The 22020-nt window shown below is 39.9% G+C and overlaps 1 protein-coding gene across 3 annotated transcripts in view; it reads left to right on the forward strand.

Moving 5' to 3' along the window:
- The window catches only part of LOC149163950 (uncharacterized), a 419565-nt gene that overhangs the window by 45865 nt on the left and 351680 nt on the right, over positions 1–22020 (forward strand). For all 3 annotated transcript variants that reach the window (XM_089431916.1, XM_089431914.1, XM_089431915.1), the window contains exon 2: positions 3593–3698. In XM_089431916.1, the coding sequence (XP_089288042.1) occupies positions 3625–3698 (74 nt within the window). In that variant the 5' untranslated portion in view covers positions 3593–3624. The remainder of the gene's footprint in view (positions 1–3592; positions 3699–22020) is intronic.

Consider the following 22020-nt stretch of genomic DNA (forward strand, 5'->3'; position numbering starts at 1 on the left):
TGAGGCCTAGATTGATGTGTTCTCCATGGCAGCCTGGATTGATGTGTTCTCTTGTGAGGCCTGGATTGATGTGTTCTCCATGGCAATTGTAGCAGGATTGATGTGTTCTCCTGTGAGGACAGGATTGATTAGTTCTTCTGTCGAGGCATCCTACCCATGCAGTCTGGGACTCATGGGAAGTACCTCTCATCTGATCAGTGAGCAGGGAAATGAAGTTAGGGACCATAGTAGTACCGATGGACGCATCGTTGTAACTACCGTACTCCCTACGCTAGGATGACCTCCATTGATCTGGGATCAATGATACTGGTCTGGGACCAGTGGTAGGAGTTGTACCATACTATGACGCTGACTTCGGGTCGGTTGAGACTGGTCTGGGATCAGTGGTACATACTCTGAGACTGACTTTGAGTCAGTGGAGGATGATATTGGTCTGGGACCATTGGAGTTGTACTCACTATGACGCTGACTTTGGGTTGGTTGAGACTAGTCTGGGACCAGTGGTACATACTCTGAGACTGACTTTGAGTCAGTATGATACATCCTCGATCATTTCTTCTTCTTCATAATTCGGACAAAAGCAGAGTAGAACAGAACAATGCAAGAGCAGAGCAGAACAAAACAAAACAATACAGATCAGTGCAGGGCAGAACAAGACAAAGCAGAACAGGCAAAATAGAGCAGAGCAGGGCAAGGGTCAGACTGTACAAGGCAGTGCATTTGATGGATGAATAGTAACGACCGATAGACAGATTGCAGATGAAGTTCTCCGTGGTTGAGAGGGAGTGTTAAAATTGGCAACCAGGGCAAAACTTCATGTGGGTCATCTTATTCATGGCTAATAATATTTTTATTAGATTCCTCTTGTCGAGAGGTGTAGGATTGATATAAAGATCATCCAATTCCGATAAGTATTCATGGAGATATGAATTTATTTTGATTATGGAATTATTATCAAGCCGACCTACGACTCATGTAGGCTCAGAAGCCCAACAGTCGCATCTATTCACCCACCAACGTTGTGTATAAATATAAGAGGACTTTTCCTCATTTGGACTCACTCATCTCATCACATCTCTCTCTCTCTACTGCGCAGATATGAGTCTCTTCTCTTCTGCGCTGAAATGGGTCTCTCTCTCTCACACATGTGAAGCCGGAAACTGCTGAAACCGAAGCTGCAACTGCAGAAGTAAAGATTGACTTGCGTGGCCTAGAAGATCTTCTCTTTGGAACTGTGCTGTAGGTTCATCTGAACCTCCTTTGAAAGCCGCAACTTTTGGTGGTGGAATGAAGTCAATCCGACGAACGGTTTGCAAGATATCGACTGCCCTAGTTTGAAGCCGGAAACTGCTGAAACTGAAGCTGCAACTGCAGAAGTAAAGATTGACTTGCGTGGCCTAGAAGATCTCCTCATCTGAACTGCGCTGTAGGTTCATCTGAACCTCCTTTGGAAGCCGAAACTTTTGGTGGTGGAATGAAGTCAATCCGACTGTCGGTTTGTGAGATATGGTCTGCCCTAGTTTGATAATGAAGCCGCTAATGCTGATGCTACTGATCTAGGGTTTGCTACTGCTGATATGAATAAGATTTATTGTACTATTTCTCTCTGCTGAATTATTGAAGATAAAAGAAGATTTGATCAAAGGGTTTCCCCACACATTGTGGGGTTTGTCCCTGGCTAGCCGCCACATCTTGTGTCTCTTGTCTTGGCTTGTTTTCTGTCGATCGTTTAATGTTCTATCTGCACTTTACTTTATGGACATGTAATTGCTATTCGGTGGAATATAATAAGAAAAAGAAGTAAACTGTTATAAGCATAGAACATACCATAATTTAACACATATTTCACCATTTAGGTCACTTGGGATTAAGGACACATTATTTGATAAATTTCTACATATTTGATCAGGTGTTTGAGGTAACAACATTTTGTTCGAGGCGTTTTCTACATATTTGGAGGAGATTTCTTTCCACAATAAGATACCATATGTCATTGTTGACATGGTCAAACTCTCAAATGAAGAATAAATACATTCCTTCAGAGGATCTCATAAAATACAAAGATGTCTAGTGGCAATATGGAGGATTCTAGGGCCTTCTAAAGAAACAATGTTATATTGAAGTGGTTGAAGGAAAAACTGTAAAATGAGATGTGTTCTCTTTTGCCTAAGGCATGGTTGTAAGAGAGCAATTTCTCTCCCAAGTACTTTGTTGAATATCTGTTGGGAGAATTGGAAGAAGGGCATTGGTTCAAGTAGGTTTCTTCATCTCTTTATTTTTTCTTGTATTATTAGGGTTTGCAGGAATTGCAATTAATTTTCTGCTGGAGTAAGGTTTGTAGAACGGCAGATTTTCCCCAGAAGAATAGTTTATGGTTGAGGTTGTTAAACTCTCCCTATTCCTTTTTGTAAACTTGAGTTGTTGAAGGTTCTTGTCGTTGTCATTTCTATTGTTTGGAGGGGCTGTTGCTTCCTTTTCTATTTATTGGTTCCACATTATTGTTGGCTTTAATTTCATAGTTGTTACGGTGCATCCTGTTTAAGGGCTGTCACTTTATTCATGTATATTCTGAAAATCTGTTTTGGTCTAATCGTGGCATAGCTATGATGGCTTATTGACGTCTTGTTGTCATATTCAAATCCTCTTGTTCTAAATCTATTCTTGTCATATTCAAACCCTCATCTTGTCATATTGAAACCATCTTGTCATAACCCATTTAGAATTATATAGGCACTGGTGTCGGAAAATTCTGCCATCCACTCTATTCTAAAAAATACTATTTTTTTTCTAGGGTTGCATTGCTGTGCTGGAAAAGAACTGACCTTAAAAGAGCGGAATTATTGATGTGACATAGGGCAATCTTCCTATGTGCCCCTAGGGTTACACTTTGGTAGAGGGCTTTGTAACATTTGAAGTGCAGGTTTGGAAGGTACCAGGTAGCTTGATGATGTGGAACTTAGTTCTTAGTTAGTCCAGGGATGATGCAGGAGTCCCTAGTTTGGGGTTGGAGCTATTTTCTTGTACATCCTTACACTTGAGGTCACTGAATTCCCTTGACACTTATGAATGTACATAATATATATGGGTACCTTTAGACCTTAATTGATTGTAACTTATGAATTACTACTGCTAGCTATGTATATTAATGTATGCTACTGTGGGTTACAAAACTTGGGTGAAAGCAAAACTTTATGTCTTATTTGATGCAATTAAAACTCAGAGGCCTCTGATATATCCTGGGGAGAAGTTATTTTGAAATTATTGTGAGCCCTTTCTTGTTTGTAAATCTGTAGACCTGTTTCACTGAAGGTCCCACTGTCACTTCTCCAAGCAATTTCTCTCTTCTTAGCAGGCAGTCCTTTGCAGGGTAACTGTGGTTCCTTACAAGTTATTACAATTGGTGAATTTGAAAGCCTTGTCTTCGGCTTCACAACATGAGAAAGCCTATAAGCTGGATATATTTTCTATATTTCATAAACTTCTCTTTATTTTTATCATGACACTTACAAAGTATTACTTGACAAATTTATCTGTTTTACCAGGTTAAAAGTAATTTAATGGCAGAAAATATTTGCTGTTGAATGGATTGCAGGATCTGTAGCATAATAGGGTGTCTGCCAACTGATGGGGCGTAATAGCAAGCATTACAAAGAACATTCACATCATCGACCACAATCTAGCAAGCACAGTTTAGTATGGTAATATACAAATATCCAGGCTTATCCGATTGAAACTAATTTAGGTTTGATGTTGGTCAAGTTAATCTGATATTTGTTGTTATGTTTCATTCGATAATGCTTTAGGTTATTTCCATTCTACGGTATCAGTAATCATATCTTAAGAGTTCCAGGTTTTATGCTATCTTTCATACAACTGTTTTCCCAGTTTAGATTTGTTGAATTTCTTGTTTTGTGTGGCAAGGCTTCTGAGGATTTTAAACCTGAATACTTGATGTTTGGAAGTATTTGCTAAGAAGTAAAGCCACACAAATAAAATCTATGTATCTTGTAGCACTGGCTTCTAAATAACACTGTTTTCTGGAAGCTAAATTAAATCTACGAGTGCTATTGCTAGAAGCGTCTAGTACTTGAACATTGGTGCCTCCCACCACATGACAGAGGCCAGAGTGCTATTCAGTGGTTTTGTGGAGGACAACTCAGATCCATATCGAGTTTGGTGATGATGCCGAGTATGCAGTGAGGTTACAGGGGATAGTTCCATTCCAGCTCGAGTCAGGAGGGTCCTTTGATGTGCAGGAGGTGTGAAATTTTATCTATTGCAGCTATTGGAAATTATTCTTCTGACTCAAAATTTAATTATGCAGTTTATTTGCTACAACAAATAACAAATAAAATCACAATTGCAATTTTCACCATAAAAACATTGCGGAAAATAAAATACTGGAAACTGAGAAATTCTAGCACACACACAATAATTTTGAGAGAGTTATTTTTGGACAATTGTCCCCGAAAAAACCCAACATGGGAAAACTGGTGTAGCAGAAGAGGGTTTTAGTATTAATCTTCAGCAACAATTATCAGTACAATAATTTAGATGCCCAGCTGGCAATCTAATCTGAGGAAAATAATGGCAAAAATATCGTGAGAATTTTCTCTCGCCCCACAACGATTTTCTGCCTCCGAAATCGCTTCCCTAGCCTCCGCGCTGAGCTCCCTGTGTCACCCTCTGCGCAGAGCTTATGCTGGCCCTCTAAGTCTCAAAATTTGCAGGGAGGTTTAGACACATGCATTCTCCAATACCCAGGAATAGTTTTGGGAAATTCCACCCGGAGACAATTTTATTAAAATAATTAATTATTTTTAATGGGACCCCAAGTCTAAACTTAGGATATTAAAATAATTAATGGGTATTAATCTAAACTGTGGGTGTAACTTCTAGAAGAAGACGAGGATTAAGCCAAAATGATCTAAGCCATTGATTAGAAGTTAATCTGGGCTGTTGGTTGTCCAATAGAAAGATATAAGAAGAGGCTTCAGGGGCACTTGGAGAACACACAGTGAGAAGATTAGAAGTTCGATTTTTTGAAGCAGAGCAACTGTTGGAGAGATTTTCGATAGTGATCTTTTGTAGAGAGGGGCAGGGATAGTATCTGGCGAGGAGTCTTTTTCCTGGGCCAGAGAGTACAAGGCAGAGAGGACATAATGACGTCCAGAGAAAGGCTGATGTTGGCCCATGTAGTGCTGACGCAATGGCAATGCAGGCTAGAGGGAGATCGAATTTCCTGCTGAGGAAATCGAGTTTCAGACGCTGAGAGCTGGGGTGTGAGACTGGGAGGCTGGAAATTGAAGTTTCTGGGCAGTAGAGGATCAGAAGGAAGAGCAGGGTAGTCCCCAGTAGAGGTGACGTGGAGATTGTGTAGGGTTGACACAGTTCTGTGCAGAGGTTGACACAGAGCCTCTTTCTAACGAGATCAGGGTCAGATTCTTCCACTGATAGGGTGAGAGCATCTCACTACTTGTTTTGTCCAGTTTTTGTCTGTATTGGATAGCCAGTTGGGCATCCAATGAATTGTACTAAAAATTACTACTACTTAATAATAAAACCCTTAGCTGCTGCACCGGTTTTCCTGCATTTGGTTTTTCTGGGGACATTTGTCCAAACGTAACTGTGTAGATGTGTTGTATCTCTTTCTTGTTCAATTTCTTGTTTCCGTTTATAATTTAAATGGTGTAGGCTGCAGTGTATTTGTTTCAGTTTTTACTGTAGGAAACAATAAATAATTTGCTTCAGTAATTAACAAATAGGAGAAATGTAATCAATTATTGCAGTAGAAATTTGGGCATCTAAATTTTCACAAATACATGAGAGACCCAATAAGCTGTCTATACAAGGTGGGGTCGATATCCTTATCGTCTGATACATCTATTTTCTTCCAGTTGGTGATCATGGGTGTAGACATGGGTCTGCAATCCTGCATCCTAAACCTGTTTAGAATATCTGTAGTGTATCTTCCTTGCCCAAGGAAGATCTCCATCCTTCTGCCACACTTCCAATCCTAGGAAATAATGCATCAACCCCAAATCCTTCATGTCAAATTTTGCTGCTAGGTTCCTCTTGCAATCCTCTATGAGCCCTGTGAAAAAGAGATCATTCACATACAAAACTAGAATGAGTGGTTTACCCTCTACCATCAAATAGTAAAGGTTGGGATCTGTGTCACTCTTGACGAATCCCATCTGCTGCAAGTAGCTGTCAATCCTACCATACCATGCCCTAGGAGCCTGTTTGAGTCCATATAGAGATTTCTTCAATCTGCACACATGAGTGTGCCTCTCATGAGTCTCAAAGCCCTCAGGCTGTTCTATTTAAACTTCTTCCTCTATCACCCCATTCAAGAAGGCTGTCTTGACATCCATCTAGTGAATCTGCCATCCCGTGTAAGATGCTAGAGATATAACTGACTTGATAGAAGTATACCTGGCAATTGGGGCAAAGGTCTCTTCATAATCTATCCCTTCTTTTTGTGCATACCCCTTTGCTACGAACTTAGCCTTGTACTTTTCCACATTGCCATCTGCCGCATATTTGATCTTATAGATCCATCTAGAACCTACAACTGATATGTCTTCTGGCGTTGGCACTACCTCCCAAACATCATTCGTCATGATAGTGCTAAACTCTTCTACCATGGCATCAACCCACGCCTGATGCTGTGTGGCCTCGTGAAAGCTGGAAGGTTTTGCGACCTGAGTCACCAATGCTTGGTACCTGTTAGGCTGTCTACGTTGTCTTTTGCTTGTCCTAGGAGTTACAATAAACTCCTCTCTATCTCTCAATGTCTGACGAACCTCTCTGCTGGCTCGACCACTAGTCGTGGGAGGTTCTGCTAGCTCTTCCTCATCCTGTCTTTGCTGCTCCATCTGTTGAGAACTCCCTTGCACTTGAGGAAATACTGGTACTGTTCATAGTACTTGACCTTTGTGACTATCCTCCTGCCTGTCTCACTGGCTGCCCCTGTTGCTGGACTAAAGGAGCTTCTGCTTACTGATTTTGATCACCTGCAGGCATCTCATGAGATCTCCTGAAAGCTTGATCCTCCATGAACTTCACGTCTCGCCTTACTACAATCTTCCTATTGCTAGGAATGTAGATTCTATATGCCTTTGAGGTTTCGCTGTACCCAATGAAGAACCCCTTCTCTGCAGTCTGATCTAGTTTGGTCCTTTTATCATCTGGCACGTGGTAATAAGAAATGCTGCCAAAAATTCTGAAGTGGCTTACTTTTGACTTTTTCCCTGTGAAAACTCCTTTTGGCATTTTCTTTCCCAATGCTCTATGAGGAGTCCTATTCTGAATGTATACTGCCGTGTTACATGCTTCTGCCCATAGAAATCTGGGTAGATCCTAGTCATATAACATGGCCTTTATAGCTCCAACAATGGTCTTGTTTTTTCGCTCCACTACACCATTTTGTTGTGGATTATATGGAGCCGTCAATTCTCTCTTGATGCCTTCCTTCGCACAGAAATCTGTGAAGTCCTTATCAATGTATTCTCCACCATTATTTGAGCGAAACAACTTGATCTTCTTCCCTGTCGCATTTTCTACGAGCGATTTAAACTCCCTGAAATGATCGAAGACCTAATCCTTGGTATTGAAGAAGTAGATCCAGGTTTTCCTGGAATGGTCATCAATAAAGGTAACGAAATATTCAACACTGTTGAGAGCTCTAGTGGACATCGGGCCGCAAATATCTGAATGTATGAGTCCTAACACACCATCAACTTTGCTCCAGTTCTTGGAAATGTTGCCTTAACATACTTCCCAAGTACGCATCCTTTGCACATATCATCATGTTTCATGCCAAGTTCTGGAATCCCTGTTACGGTTTATCTGAGCATTCTGAGTGCTCCATGGTGTAGATGTCCCATTCCCTTATGCCATAACTCATTCAACTCCTTCCAACTGCTACTGTCACTGCCTATTAGTGCCATTGGAGAATCGATTTGTAATCGGTACAATTTGTTACTTCGAACTCCAATCTGTCTTACCTTTTTCCAGCTTGGGTGTTTGACATACACCTTCTTCCCTACGAAGTGAATATCATATCCCTTATCGTGTAACTTAGACACAAAAATTAGGGTCATATGCAATCCTGGCACATGCAATACATTTGTAGCGCTGGTGCTTGTTCCTCACTCGCTTTGGAAATCTATGGTACTTCTCCCTACTAGAGTAAATTTCGTTTTGTTTCCGATAGTAGTCTGGAAGTCCATCCGTTCCTCTTTGTAGCTAGAGAAATATTCTCTAACCCCTGTCATGTGAGCTGATGCTCCATTGTCTATATACCGAACTCCCTGTGAAGCTGATCCTGCTAAGCAAGCAAATTCGTCCTCCAATCTTGAAGACAAATCTGAAGTCTCCTGAATGTTACTTCTGTCCATGACTATGCTTGAAGAATTTTAGTGTGTTATTCCTCTTTTCCACCCTGACGCTGGCTTTGCTCTAGCTAACTGCTGCAAAAACCCTCTGCATCCAGCTAGAGATATGCTCGACAAGAAAATCTGAGCTGCTCCCTCTGCCTCTGGATTCTGGAATCACTTGTTCTGGAAAATTGTATTATTTTGCTCCTCTCTCAAAAAAATCAGTTTTCCTCGAGTAATTTGGCCTTTTGACAAAAACACTGTGCTGCTCCTTGAGAATTTCGACTTGCTACCCACACTGAGCAACGAAATTCCTTCTTTTCTCTTTTGAGCTCTCTGGCTGATCAATGAAGCTCTGATACCATGTGAAATTTTATCTATTGCAACTACTAGAAATTATTCTTCTAACTCAAAGTTTATTTGCTATGGCAAATAACGAATAAAATCACAACTGCAATTTTCACCATAAAAATACTGTGGAAAATAAAATACTGGAAACTGAGAAATTCTAGCACACAATAATTTCGACACAGTTATTTTTGGACAATTGTCCCTGGAAAAACCCAACTTGGGAAAACCGGTGCAACAGATGAGGGTTTTATTATTAATCTTCAGCAACAATTATGAGTACAATAATATAGATGCCAAGCTGGAAATCTAATCCGAGGAAAATACTGGCAAAAATATCGTGAGAATTGTCTCTCAACAACAATTTTTTTCCTCTGAAATTGCTTCCCCAGCCCCTGCGTTGAGCTCCCTGCGGCACCCTTTGCGTTGAGTTCCCTGCGTCACTCTCTCGCAGAGCTTACGCTGACCCTCTGGAGATTTCGGCCTTCCTTCCTTTGCCTCTTCCGGGAACTAGAAATCTTCCTCCCGGAATGCTACTTTTCTCCTCTTCCACCTGCTACTCACCCTCTGGCTCTATCTTCTCTGTTGAGCTGCTGCGATTGAGAAAATCGAATTGCCTAGGCAATTGAGTATCTACACTGGATGATTTCTCCATCACCACATCGATTTCTTCTTAAAATCCACTGTTAGATCACCAACGACCAAGATTAAAACTTAATCAATGGCTAGGATCATCTGTATATTGATACGTATGAATTTCTAGATGATTCTCACCTTATCTCAATTAACACTGATTAATTAACCATATTCCCTAAGTTTAGACTTGAGAAATATTTAAAAATCAGTTAATAATCTAATTGAGGTACTTTTATGTGGAATTTCCAAAAACAATTTCTAGGTTTTGGAGATCTCTTGTATTCTAGCCTCTCGACAAAATTTCAAGGCTAGAACACATCCGATGCTACAAAAACTGTCAGGCCAGGAGGTAACTCCTCAAATGAGATTATATTTATTCATTTAGGCTGTTCATAGTTATATACATGAGGGAGTGACTGTTGAGTTTCATCTCTCGATGACTCTCCATTTTCTCTTATTATTTATTTACACTATTTACAATTGTTCACCCAATCCCTATGATTAGGTGTCAACATTCCCCCCCTTAATCTGAAGGGATGTTGGTGAGTCCAAGCATCGTTTTGAATCTTTCAAGCTTTTCTCTTCCAAGCGCTTTGGTGAAGATGTCTGCAATCTGCTCATTAGTGGAACAATGGCAAAGATGGATTGTTTTGGCTTCAACATGATGTCGAATCAAATGATATTTTGTATTGATGTGCTTCGTTCAATCATGGAACTTTGGGTTCTTGGCCAACTTTATTGCAGTGGTATTGTCAATCATGAGTGGTGTCGAATGTACTTGTTTTACTTGCAAATCTTCCAGAATTTTCCTGAGCCACACAATTTCTTTTGTTGCCTCAGCTACTGCCACATATTCTGCCTCTGTTGTGGAATCTGCTGGAACTGATTGTTTGCGTGATCTCCAGGAGACAGCTCTTGATCTAAGACTCATAGCATAACTAGAAGTAGATACCCCAGTTTCTTTGTCTCCATCGAAGTCTGAATCAGAGTATCCAATCAAGCTGAAGTCGCTCACCTGTGTATACTTGAGTCCAAAGTCTTGAGTTCCCTTCAAGTACTTTAGAACTCTTTTTGTAGCAGACCAATGTCCCTCACAAGGAGTTTGCATAAACCTGGAGAGGATTCCAACAACAGACGAAATGTCTGGTCTAGTAGCAGTCAGGTAGTTGAGACTTCCTACAAGCTGTCTATACTTTGTTGCATCCTCAAATTCTTTTCCTTCAATGGATGTGAGCTTTAAGTTTTGTTCCATTGGAGTAGTCAGAGGATTGCATTCAGCCATGCCAAACCTGTTCAATAGAACTCCAATGTACTTCTTTTGAGAAAGGAATATGGACTTCAGATGTTGAGTTACTTCAATACCAAGATAGTAATGGACATAGCCCAAATCAGTCATTTCAAAACCTTTCCTCAATTCCTTCTTTATGGATGCAATGTAGTTTTCATTGTTCCCTGTCATCAAAAGATCATCTACATATGCCACAAGATATACAATTGTTTTGCCAACTTTCTTAACAAACAAAGTTGCATCATCAAGATCATAATGTTTGAAATTGAGTTTCAGAAGATGCTCAGTTAGTTTTTCATACCAGGCTTGCGGTGTTTGTTTGAGGCCATACAATGATTTCACAAGTTTGCATACTTTATGTTCATGCCCTTTCATAACAAATCCTTCAGGCTGGGACATAAAAACATTCTCTTTTAGATCTCCATTCAAGAAAGCAATTTTTACATCCATTTGATGGACTTTCCAAACGTTCTGAGCTGCTAGGGCAAAGAGTGTCCAAATGGTAGACCATTTTGCTGTGGGGGAAAAAGTCTCCTCATAATCGACCCCTTCCTTCTATGCAAAACCTTTTGCCACAAGCCTGGCTTTGTGCTTTTCAAGTGAGCCATCAACTTTATACTTGTTCTTGTAGACCCACTTGCAGCCAATTGGTTTGGTTCCCAATGGAGGATCAACCAGCTTCCAAGTGCCATTCTTTATCAAGGCATCATACTCCTTTTGCATCGCTTCTTTCCATTCATCATGGGAAGCGTCCTTGAAGGAAGTTGGTTCAAAATTTGTAGACAAATTTAATTCACAATCATAAGAAACATCCATATCAACAGGTGAATCAGAGTCATCTACATCACCTCCATTTTTTTGGGTTGAATTTCTAGTTCCTGTCTTTACAACCTCATCAGGATGAACACTTTCAAGTGTCTTTGTCAGCTACTTTGGGGGACCTTTCTAAGATGGTCCAGGTTGCTCAGTTTATTGAGTTGGGACTGAATCAAGATCGAGTCTCCCAATTCTGTCAATCATATCACTGAAAGTATCATCAGTGGTTGGAGTTTCATGCGGGGGAGATAGTGCTTTAGAAGAAGATTTCACAGGTTGATCTAGTATGAGAATCCCCCCTTCAAGATGTGGAATATGATTATCAAATTTTTGAAATGATTTTGCATTTGCGAATCTATCCAAGCGGTCAAGTTGCCGCTCAACAACATTGTCAGTGTTGGATGATTCAAGAAAGATTATATCTCTAGATACAACAAACTTTTTATTGACTTCATCATAGAGACGGTATGCTTTGGAGGTGTTTGAATACCCCAAGAAGATACACTTACAACTCCTTGCACCAAGTTTGTTTCTATATACCTTTGGTATCAAGGCATAACATGTGGAACTAAGGACCCTGAGATGCTTTACCGAAGGAATGTACCCATACCACGTTTCATAAGGAGTATTGTTTCTAATAGCATTGGATGGGCATCTATTCTTTACATATACAACACATAGAACTGCATCATCCCAAAACATCAATTTTACATTCTTGAAAAACATCATGGAGCGCACCATATTTAAGATTGTCCTATTCATTCTTTCAGCTACTCCGTTCTGTTGGGGATTATAAGGCACAATTGTTTGATGTTTGATCCCATGTTGGTGAAGATAGTTTTCAAATTCATTTGAAGTGTATTCTTTTCCATTATTAGTGCGAATAGAGCCAATATGAGATTGTGCATCATTTTCAATCCATGTATGAAAGTTCTTGAATGTTTGAAAAGCATTAGATTTGTTCTTCAATAAATAAACCCAACACATTCTGGTGTAGCCATCAATAAATGTCATCATATATTTATTTCCATTTGCAGAAGGAACATGCATTGGACCCATAGTTTTTAAAACCGGAACAGGTGACGGGACTGGTCCACCTAATGAACCGATTTACCGACCGGAACCGGTCTAACCGGGACTGGTTTGGTCTAAACGAACTGGTTTAAAAAAAAAACATTAAATAATTAATTTTTAATGAAACAAAACTATTTTTAAGATGTAAAATCATGATTCCAAGCCAATAGAGACAAAATATGCAAAGTTTGCTCATTTATATACCATGTAAAGGTGAATATATCAAAATGGCACCGAGTGCAATACATATCGTCGACAAAATAGCAAAATACATAAGAAATGAGGCTCTAAATGGCCTATAAAGTCCAAAAACAATGCTGCAAGCTATGAGGCAATTGGCCTACAGTCCTACTACAAGTCTACAGTGTACATATGATCAATCATCAAGTTCATCACCACTACTAGACACAGGATCATCATCAGGAGCTACATAGACATCATCTGGTTCAAAGTCTGAGGATGCCTCAGCCTGATTTGCAACCTTAGTATCAATGCCACCAATGACAATAGAAGTGGACCTAATGGAAGCACGAGTTTGTCGACCTGCACGACTAGTGCCTTGCATTGGTTCTTTGCCTTTCCTTGATGCCGCTACTGATCCTGGTTCTGATGCGCCACATAATCTGCTTCATCCTCTGCTAAAGCCATGTCGATATCAAAATCAACCTCAAACATAGGATCTTCAGTCTCCTCCACCCATTCTGATGTTGGATCAATATCGTCCAACACAATGGGATCTAGATCAGGTGTTTTGCTCATCATTTGGTTCCTCCTCAGTCGAAGGTTGTATTGCACGAAAACAAGATCATTTAACCGTTTTTGTTCCAAACAGTTTCTCTTCTTCGTGTCTATGCACTAAAAAACAGACCAATTGCACTCACAACCTGAAGCACTGCAAGTTTGACTGAGGACTCTAATTGCAAACCTTTGCAATTGAGGACACTGGCCACCAAATGACTCCCACCAATGTGCTGCAAAGAAAAAGACATTAATTAGTAACTTAGTTTATAATTTGAATTGTAAAGAACGTCAACAATTTTAACTTGAAAAGAAAAACAAAATGGAAATTGGTATTGCTTACCTGGTTGGTCCACATCTCTTGCCATCTTTGCCAAGTTTTTGCCAAAAGTACCACCTGCCATATTGAAAACAGTAAGCTGTCTATGTATTTCCAACTGGTCTGCATGGCTAGGGACCATGCGCTCCAAGCAATCAATTAATCCAGCTCTGACCTCCCCATCATGCAGATCTCCTAGCCGATTTTTATAGTGATACTTTGGGTTCAAAAAATACCCAGCTGCATGTATAGGACAATGGAGTTGATTGTTCCATTTGTTATCAATGATCTCCCATATACGACCATATTTAGCTAACCTGTTCTTGTAAGTTGCCCATATCTGCTCCTTTGCCTGATCCATAGCCTCATAAATCTAGCCCATGGCCAATTTTTCCCCATCCACCAACCTTAGCACCTTAACAAGGGGCTCGGTAATTTTCACAAGCTCTAGAGACCTTTTCCAAAAATAAGTGTCTAACACTTTCTTTTTGGCATCTTTTCCATCTGGTCTACGAGCCCACCGAGATTCAGAGCATTCTTCAGAGCAAAACATTTTCTGCAAGTTTTTATGTTGACCATTGAGACATTGCAACGTGAGGAAGTGAGTTGCAAATCTTGTAATTGCAGGCCTAACAAGCTCTTTGCCAGCGTGTTTCCTCATTCGGCTCAATACCCATGAGTGGTTGTAAATGTATTTTGTAATGCACTTGGCATGCTCTATAGTGTTTTTTACCCACTCCACTTTGCCTATATCCTCAAGCATGAGGTCTATGCAATGTGCAGCACATGGAGTCCAAAATATGGTCTTATATTTGGTCTCAAGCATCTTTCCAGCAAGAACATAGTTTGAGGCATTATCAGTGATGACCTGCACAACATGCTGCTCCCCAACTTCCTGAATAATGCTATCCAAAAGCTCAAAAAGAAGTGTTGCATCCTTTACCTTATCAGATGCATCAATTGATTTAAAAAACATGGTTCCTTGAGGGCAAGAAACAAGGAAATTAACGATAGTGCGGTTCTTTCCATCGGTCCATCCATCTGACATAATGGAACAACCTGTTTTGAGCAATGAATCTTTAAACTCAACCAAATACTCATCAATGGAAGATATCTCTTTTTGCAAAAGAGCTCCCCTCAAGTCATGCAAACTAGGGCCTTTGAAGCCCTTTCCTGCAGCTATAACAGAGTCCCACATAGCTTGGTAATAAGGTGAGCAAGCAGCATTAAATGGGATATCTGAATCATACGACCATCTAGCAATGTATTGATGAGAAGTTTCTTTGCATTGTCTTTTCCAATGTTGATCCAAATTGGGTTGAGAACTTGGCTGGGAGGAAGTGGGATTAGAAGAGGCAATGTTGGCAGAAGATGAGAAATAACTTTGGATGTTTGTTCTCTTTGTTCCTTTTGATGGTTGGCCAACAGAAGGATGAACATAGTGAAAGGGGTCATTGGTGGAAGGGATAGAAGAGGAGTCTTGGATCTCATAATCATCATACCCACTCTCTTTCATGGCTTCTAATAGTTCCCTCTTCCTTGCAATGTCATCTTGGATGGCCTTCTCCCTAGCCTTATCCTCATAGAAATTTTCAAGCTTGGAAATTGGTGCATCACATGGCTTTACTTGGTCTCTTATCCCAGCCAAGTGTTGTTTCAACCTAAGAATACCCCCACCTCCAATAGATTTATGGCATAATTTGCATATCATTGTTCCGTCAATTACATCACAATGAGCCCATGCACTGTCCTTTCCTTTTGGAGCCATGTTTGCTTGAAATAATAACAATTTGCAAAGAAATCTGCCATTTAAAAAAAATTGTAGCTAAGGAACATGGAAAACCAATGATAAATGTAGGAAAAAAAATGCACATGCAAGCTACAAAATTTGATAGCATAGAGCTAGAGAGTTCATAGCATAGATGATAGATTATTGAAGTGAGAAGTTTATAGCACATAAAAAAAATAATTCATGGACAGCAGACTCAAATGAGGAATTTTCAAGTGCAAATCCTTACCTGGAAATGCAAATTAGCTTCTTTAGCCTCCTCTTGAAGATGGCAACTCCATTGACAGCTACACACTATCTCCAAAATAGCTCCAACTCCAACTCCAACTCCAAGATGACTACTTCAGCAAAAACTCAACATTCTCCAAGCTCACAAACAAACTCACAAACACTCACAAACACTCCAAATCAGTTGTGTGAGACAAATGAGAGTGAGAGGGGCCTCTTATAGGCTTGGAGAGGGTGTTTTTGGAGGGAAAACACCCTTAGCTTCCCCCAAAACCCCTAAACCACAATCAGAAATACGCTTTTTGCAAGTTACGGTGGGCGTGCCTAAAACCGGCCGGTGATACAAACCGGCCGGTTTCGTCCTAAACCGGCCGGTTTTGTCCTAAACCAGTCGGTTTTCACCGGTTAGGGCAAAAAATTGGCGAAATGGCCTTCCCAACCGGGTTTTTTGGCCGGTTTAGACTGGCGGCCTTGCTAACCGGCCGGTTAGACCGGTAACAGGTTTTTCAAAACGGTTTTGAAAACTATGATTGGACCACATAAATCTGAATGAATGAGTTCAAGTTTTCTATGTGCTCTGGAATGTGAATCATGAAAGCACTGTTTGCTATGCTTTCCTAGAATGCAAGTATCACATTGCTTAAGTTTCCTAGGAATTGTAGGCAAACCAGTAACACCATTTTTCTTCAACAAGCGGAGGCTGTCATAGTTCAAGTGTCCAAATTTAGCATGCCATAATAAACTGGATGGAAATGTACCTTCTTCATAATGAGAATTGTATGAGAAATTTTGTGCATGAGCAGAGGTACGTTGCAGCTTGAGAAGCCTTTCTTCTTCTATCCCCGTCATGACAAGTGAGTGATCTGATGCTTTTCTCACCTCAACCTTGCCATCAAACATATGAATGGAGTGTCCTTGCTAGCAGATGTGGAGCAAGGACAACAAGTTTCTCCTCAGTTGTGGGAGATATAAAACATGATGCAGAAGAAAGTCTGGAAGACTAGGCAATTTAAGCCTGATTATGCCAAGCCTTGATGGCTTGAGTTTTGATTTGTCTGCAAAGTATACTGCCCCATCAACATTGTCAGTAAATTCTTCAAAAAAATCTCTTCTAAAGGTCATGTGGCAAGTTGCTCTTGAATCAAGCAACCAATCATTTTTCCAAGAAGTAAGTGGTGCATTAAATAAGTCTTCATTTACTCCAATATTACAATGTGCCACAACATAGTGAGTGGATTCAGGTGCTTTACCTTTTTCTTTGCCATTAGTTTTACCTTTGGGTTGATTTCTTTCCTACTCAATTCTGTCCCATGGTAACTTGCATGTGGATGCATCATGTGATCCATCTTTATTGCAACGTATGCAATGAAAATTTGACTTTTCTCCTTGAGAGTGTCTGCCCCCCTGCCTCTAAAATTTCTTCTTCCTCTTCTTCGACCACCTCTTCCTCTGGAATAATCTTGAGCAAGATTCTTCTCTCTATGTGCAAGACACACAACCTCTTTAGAAGATTGAGGAGCTGTCTTCTTCCCAAAAGCTTTCGCTTTTTCAACAATTTTTTTCATAAGGGAGTCAAAGGTAATTCTTTGAGGTTTCCATTTGCTTGCAATGACTCAAGATAATTTGAGTAAGTGGAATAAAGTGCCTTGACAAAAGCTATCAGAGGAATGTCCAGTTCAACATTAGTGACTTTGATATCATGCATAATAGATTTTACTTCTGATGCAAGAGCAAGAGGATCATCATTTGTAATTCAAGGCTAAACAATTTAATCATGAGTTGAATAACTTCAAGTGCAGAGTGTGAGTCATAGAGTTCCTTCAGTTTTTGTAAGGCTTCAAAAGCAATTGAAAATGGCAAAATATGGCGACTCACCTCTTCATTTACTGATGCCGCAATCAAGGCATATGCCTTGCCGTTCTTATTTTCCCAAATGGCGAATTCCTTGTCTGAGGTAGGCTGTTCTGGTTCTTTGTCTCTATCTCCAACACACACTCCTTTCCCTAGCTCATTAAAAATGAAAGTGTGTTTGATTTTTCGTGACCATTCTGGATAGATCTCCTTGTTGGTGAGAACCACTCCCAAAATAGATATCAATGAATGCATTTTAAAAATATGTGTACTGAAAAAAAATATACTTTTGCTGCCAATAGACTATAACAAATTGCACCTCTGCTGGTAATATGTTTAAAAAAAGTACAATGTAATACATATAGACAGAGGTATTACGAGGAGAGGGAGTATATGGGGATGTGATCTTAGATCTCCTGCAAGAATCCACCCAATAAAATTTCACAATAGTAATGCAATACTCAATAAGAATATATGGAAGAACTATGGACGATAACTGAAGGAATTGGCGTGGCAAAACTGGGCTGGATGGTCTTCTCCTATACCCTATTTCCGGTGAGATGGTTCATCTCTTCTGGGGAACATAAAACATGAGACTACTTGCCTGTGCAATACAGATTTAGTCGAAGGATAACGGTCATTTTGCTGGAGCAGTGTTGAGTACACAGAAGGGAGCGCGTATGGAGATCTGCGAGGAGAGGAGGGGCTGTATGGAGCGTGGGAAGGTATGGAGCTGCAAGCATTTACAGGCAGCTGGTATCGAGGGAGGCGAAATGTCGATTGTTTGTTGGAAAAGACTGATAAAGGATCTGAAGTGGATGAATGAAGATCCCCCTGTAGGTGTTAGCACAGCTCTATGGGAGGACAATCTTATGCTCTGGGATGCTAATATTACCGGGCCTCCGGATACTCCATGGGAGGGTGGCCAATTCAAGCTAACGGTGCGATACAAAGAGGATTCAAGCTAAGGCTGCGATGCAACGGTGCCAGAGCAGGTCGAAAGGAGACGAAGACTACTGGATGCGCACCAGGACTGTTGGCAACCTCACAAATTAGTGCGTTGCGAAGTAAGGAGAAATGTAAGCGGAGTGGTATGAGCAACTGGTATGGGAGCTACAAGGGGAGGTACACCAAGTGTTACACCAAATTATCACGCAGAGGGCAGAGAATTGAAGAATATGGCAGACTGCAGGAAATGCAGGAAAATTTTCTAAAAAATGGCAGAAGGGAGTTACAATGGTACATTGCAATGCCAAAAATGGAGCTGGCTCTGATACCATGTCAGGTCAGGAGGTAACTCCTCAAATGAGATTATATTTATACATTTAGGCTATTCATAGTTATATACATGAGGGAGTGACTGTTGAGTTTCATCTCCCGATGACTCTCCATTTTCTCTTATTATTTATTTACACTATTTACAATTGTTCACCCAATCCCTATGATTAGGTGTCAACAAAAACTAACATGAGCTACTCTATGTACCTGGCTTGAAAACAAATCTTTTGTCCATATTAGTCATGGAGGACAAAGGTTATGAGGTTAACTTCCGTAGGTGGCAAGTTTTAATCTACTTAGAGGGTGCCAATCTAGAGATTGCAGTGAGGATTGGAGTCCAGGAGGGGAACTATTAAAATTGGCAACTAGGGCCAAATTCCACCTTGGGACAACTCTTTTGATGGAGCTGATGATTGCATTAGATTCCTCTTTTCGAGAGGACCAAGATTGATATAAATATCATCTCATTTGGAGAAGCAGAAGTATGATTTCAAATCTATGCCCACTCATGTACAATTTGTTCAGGTCAACCACATCATCATGTAGCCTCATGAAGCCCAATAGACATAGCTCTTCACCCTCATTGACTTGTATAAATACAAGTGTCCCTCCTCATTTGGCACATTCATGTTATGAATAAAATATATATATTGAATTTTATTTTATATAATTGTTTTTCAATTTTATTTTTAAATCTTTCACTCCTTTTTTTTTAATACTTGTTTCTTTCCCCTTTTTTTACCTTTGTTTGTTTGTTTTTTAATATATATATATAGATATATAATTATAACTCTTTTTTTTATGATTCATTTAATAACTCTTATATATATATATATATATACTTTTTATTTTTAAAGAAATGGGTAGCATTTTCATTATATAAATTGGAAAAGGGCCAGGTCCCTTACAATCTTGGAGAGTAAAATCTCAAAAATATTCATCGATTTAAACTGAAGAAGGATCCTATTGCTACCAACTTTATTTACATATGGGCTTTGTACATAGCCTATACTATAAGCTTTCCAGAAAACCCTACAGTATTATATAGATTGACAAAACATAGTTATAACTCAAAACGAAACAACTACTCGATGTTACTAGGGGCAATTTCTCCTGAAGCTTTTTCCACAATTGTAACCAATTCTTCAGCACCGCCCACTCCAAGTTCCAAGTCTCGACCAGTAGCAACGTCTGTAGCACCAAGAGCATTGGGGACCAGACCGTCCCCGAATCCGAAGACTTCCTTTAACATCCCGACCGTTGTAGTCTCCACTTTTATTTCAATGTTCTCCACCTTTTGTTGCAGACTCATCACGTCAATGCACAAATTTTTGATGGTCTTTCGCAATGGTTCCATGTTGTTAGGCCAGGCATGTAACTCCTCGAAACAAATCAATTCGTATATTATTCCTTCAGGTTGGTCTTTATTATATACATGAGGGAGAGACTGTTCACTTCATCTCCCGATGACTGTTCATATTTCTTATTATTTATTTACATTAATTACATTCACCCAATCCTGATGATTAGGTGTCAACATTCCCCCCCTTAATCTGAAGGGATGTTGGTGAGTCCAAGCATCATTCTGAATCGTTCAAGCTTTTCTCTTCCAAGCGCTTTGGTGAAGATGTCTGCAATTTGCTCATTAGTGGAACAATGACGGAGATGGATTGTTTTGGCCTCAACATGATGTCGAATCAGATGATATTTAGTATTGATGTGCTTCGTTCGATCATGGAACTTTGGGTTCTTGGCCAACTTTATTGCAGAGGTATTGTCAATCATGAGTGGAGTTGATTGTACTTGTTTTACCTGCAAATCTTCAAGAATTTTCCTGAGCCACACAATTTCTTTTGTTACTTCTGCTGCTGCCACGTATTTTGCTTCTGTTGTGGAATCTGCTGGAACTGATTGTTTGCGTGATCTTCAGGAGACAGCTCCTGATCCAAGACTTATAGCATATCCTGAAGTAGATACCCCAGTTTCTTTGTCTCCATCAAAGTCTAAATCAGAGTATCCAATCAAGCTGAAGTCGTCCACCTGTGTATACTTGATTCCAAAGTCTTGAGTTCCCTTCAAGTACCTTAGAACTCTTTTTGTAGTAGACCAATGTCCCTCACAAGGCTTTTGCATAAACTTGGAGAGGATTCCAGTAGCAAAAGAAATGTCTGGTCTGGTAGTAGTTAGGTAGTTGAGACTTCCTACAAGCTGTCTATACTTTATTGCATCCTCAAATTCTTTTCCTTCAATAGATGTGAGTTTTAAGTTTTGTTCCATTGGAGTAGTAAGAGGATTGCATTCTGTCATGCCAAACCTGTTCAATAGATCTCCAATGTACTTCTTTTGAGAAAGAAATATGGACTTAGGATGTTGAGTTACTTCAATACCAAGATAGTAATGAACATAACCCAAATCAGTCATTTCAAAACTTTTCCCCAATTCCTTCTTTATGGATGCAATGTAGCTTTCATTGTTCCCTGTCATCAAAAGATCATCTACATATACCACAAGATATACAACTGTTTTGCCAACTTTCTTGACAAATAAAGTTGCATCATCAAGATCATAATGTTTGAAATTGAGTTTCAGAAGATGCTTAGTTTTTCATACCAGGCTCGCGGTGCTTGTTTGAGGCCCTACAAGGACTTCACAAGTTTGCATAATTTATGTTCATGTCCTTTCACAACAAATCCTTCAGGCTGGGACATAAAAACATTCTCTTTTAGATTTTCATTCAAAAAAGCAGTTTTTACATCCATTTGATGGACTTTCCAACTGTTTTGAGTTGCTAGGGCAAAGAGTGTCCAGATGGTAGCCCATTTTGTTGTGGGGGCAAAAGTCTCCTCATAATCGACCCTTCCTTCTGTGCAAAACCTTTTGCCACAAGCCTAGCTTTGTGCTTGTCAAGTGAGCCATCAGCTTTATACTTGTTCTTGTAGACCCACTTGCAGCCAATTGGTTTAGTTCCTAATGGAGGATCAACCAACTTCCAAGTGTCGTTCTTTATGAGTGCATCATACTCCTTTTGCATCGCTTCTTTCCATTCATCATGAGAAACATTTTCTTTGAAGGAAGTTGGTTCAAAATCTGTAGACAAGTTCAATTCACAATCATAAGAAACATCCATATCAACAGGTGAATTAGAGTCATCTACATCACCTCCATTTTGTCGATTTGAATTTTTAGTTTCTGTCTTTCCAATCTCATTAGGATGAACACTTTCAAGTGTTTTTGTCAGCCACTCTGGGGGACCTTTCTCAGATGGTCGAGG

Source organism: Pinus tabuliformis, chromosome 5_1, assembly GCF_031772625.1.
Source record: "Pinus tabuliformis cultivar Carrire ecotype Pingquan chromosome 5_1, CPIR1, whole genome shotgun sequence".
Classification (NCBI taxonomy): domain Eukaryota; kingdom Viridiplantae; phylum Streptophyta; class Pinopsida; order Pinales; family Pinaceae; genus Pinus; species Pinus tabuliformis.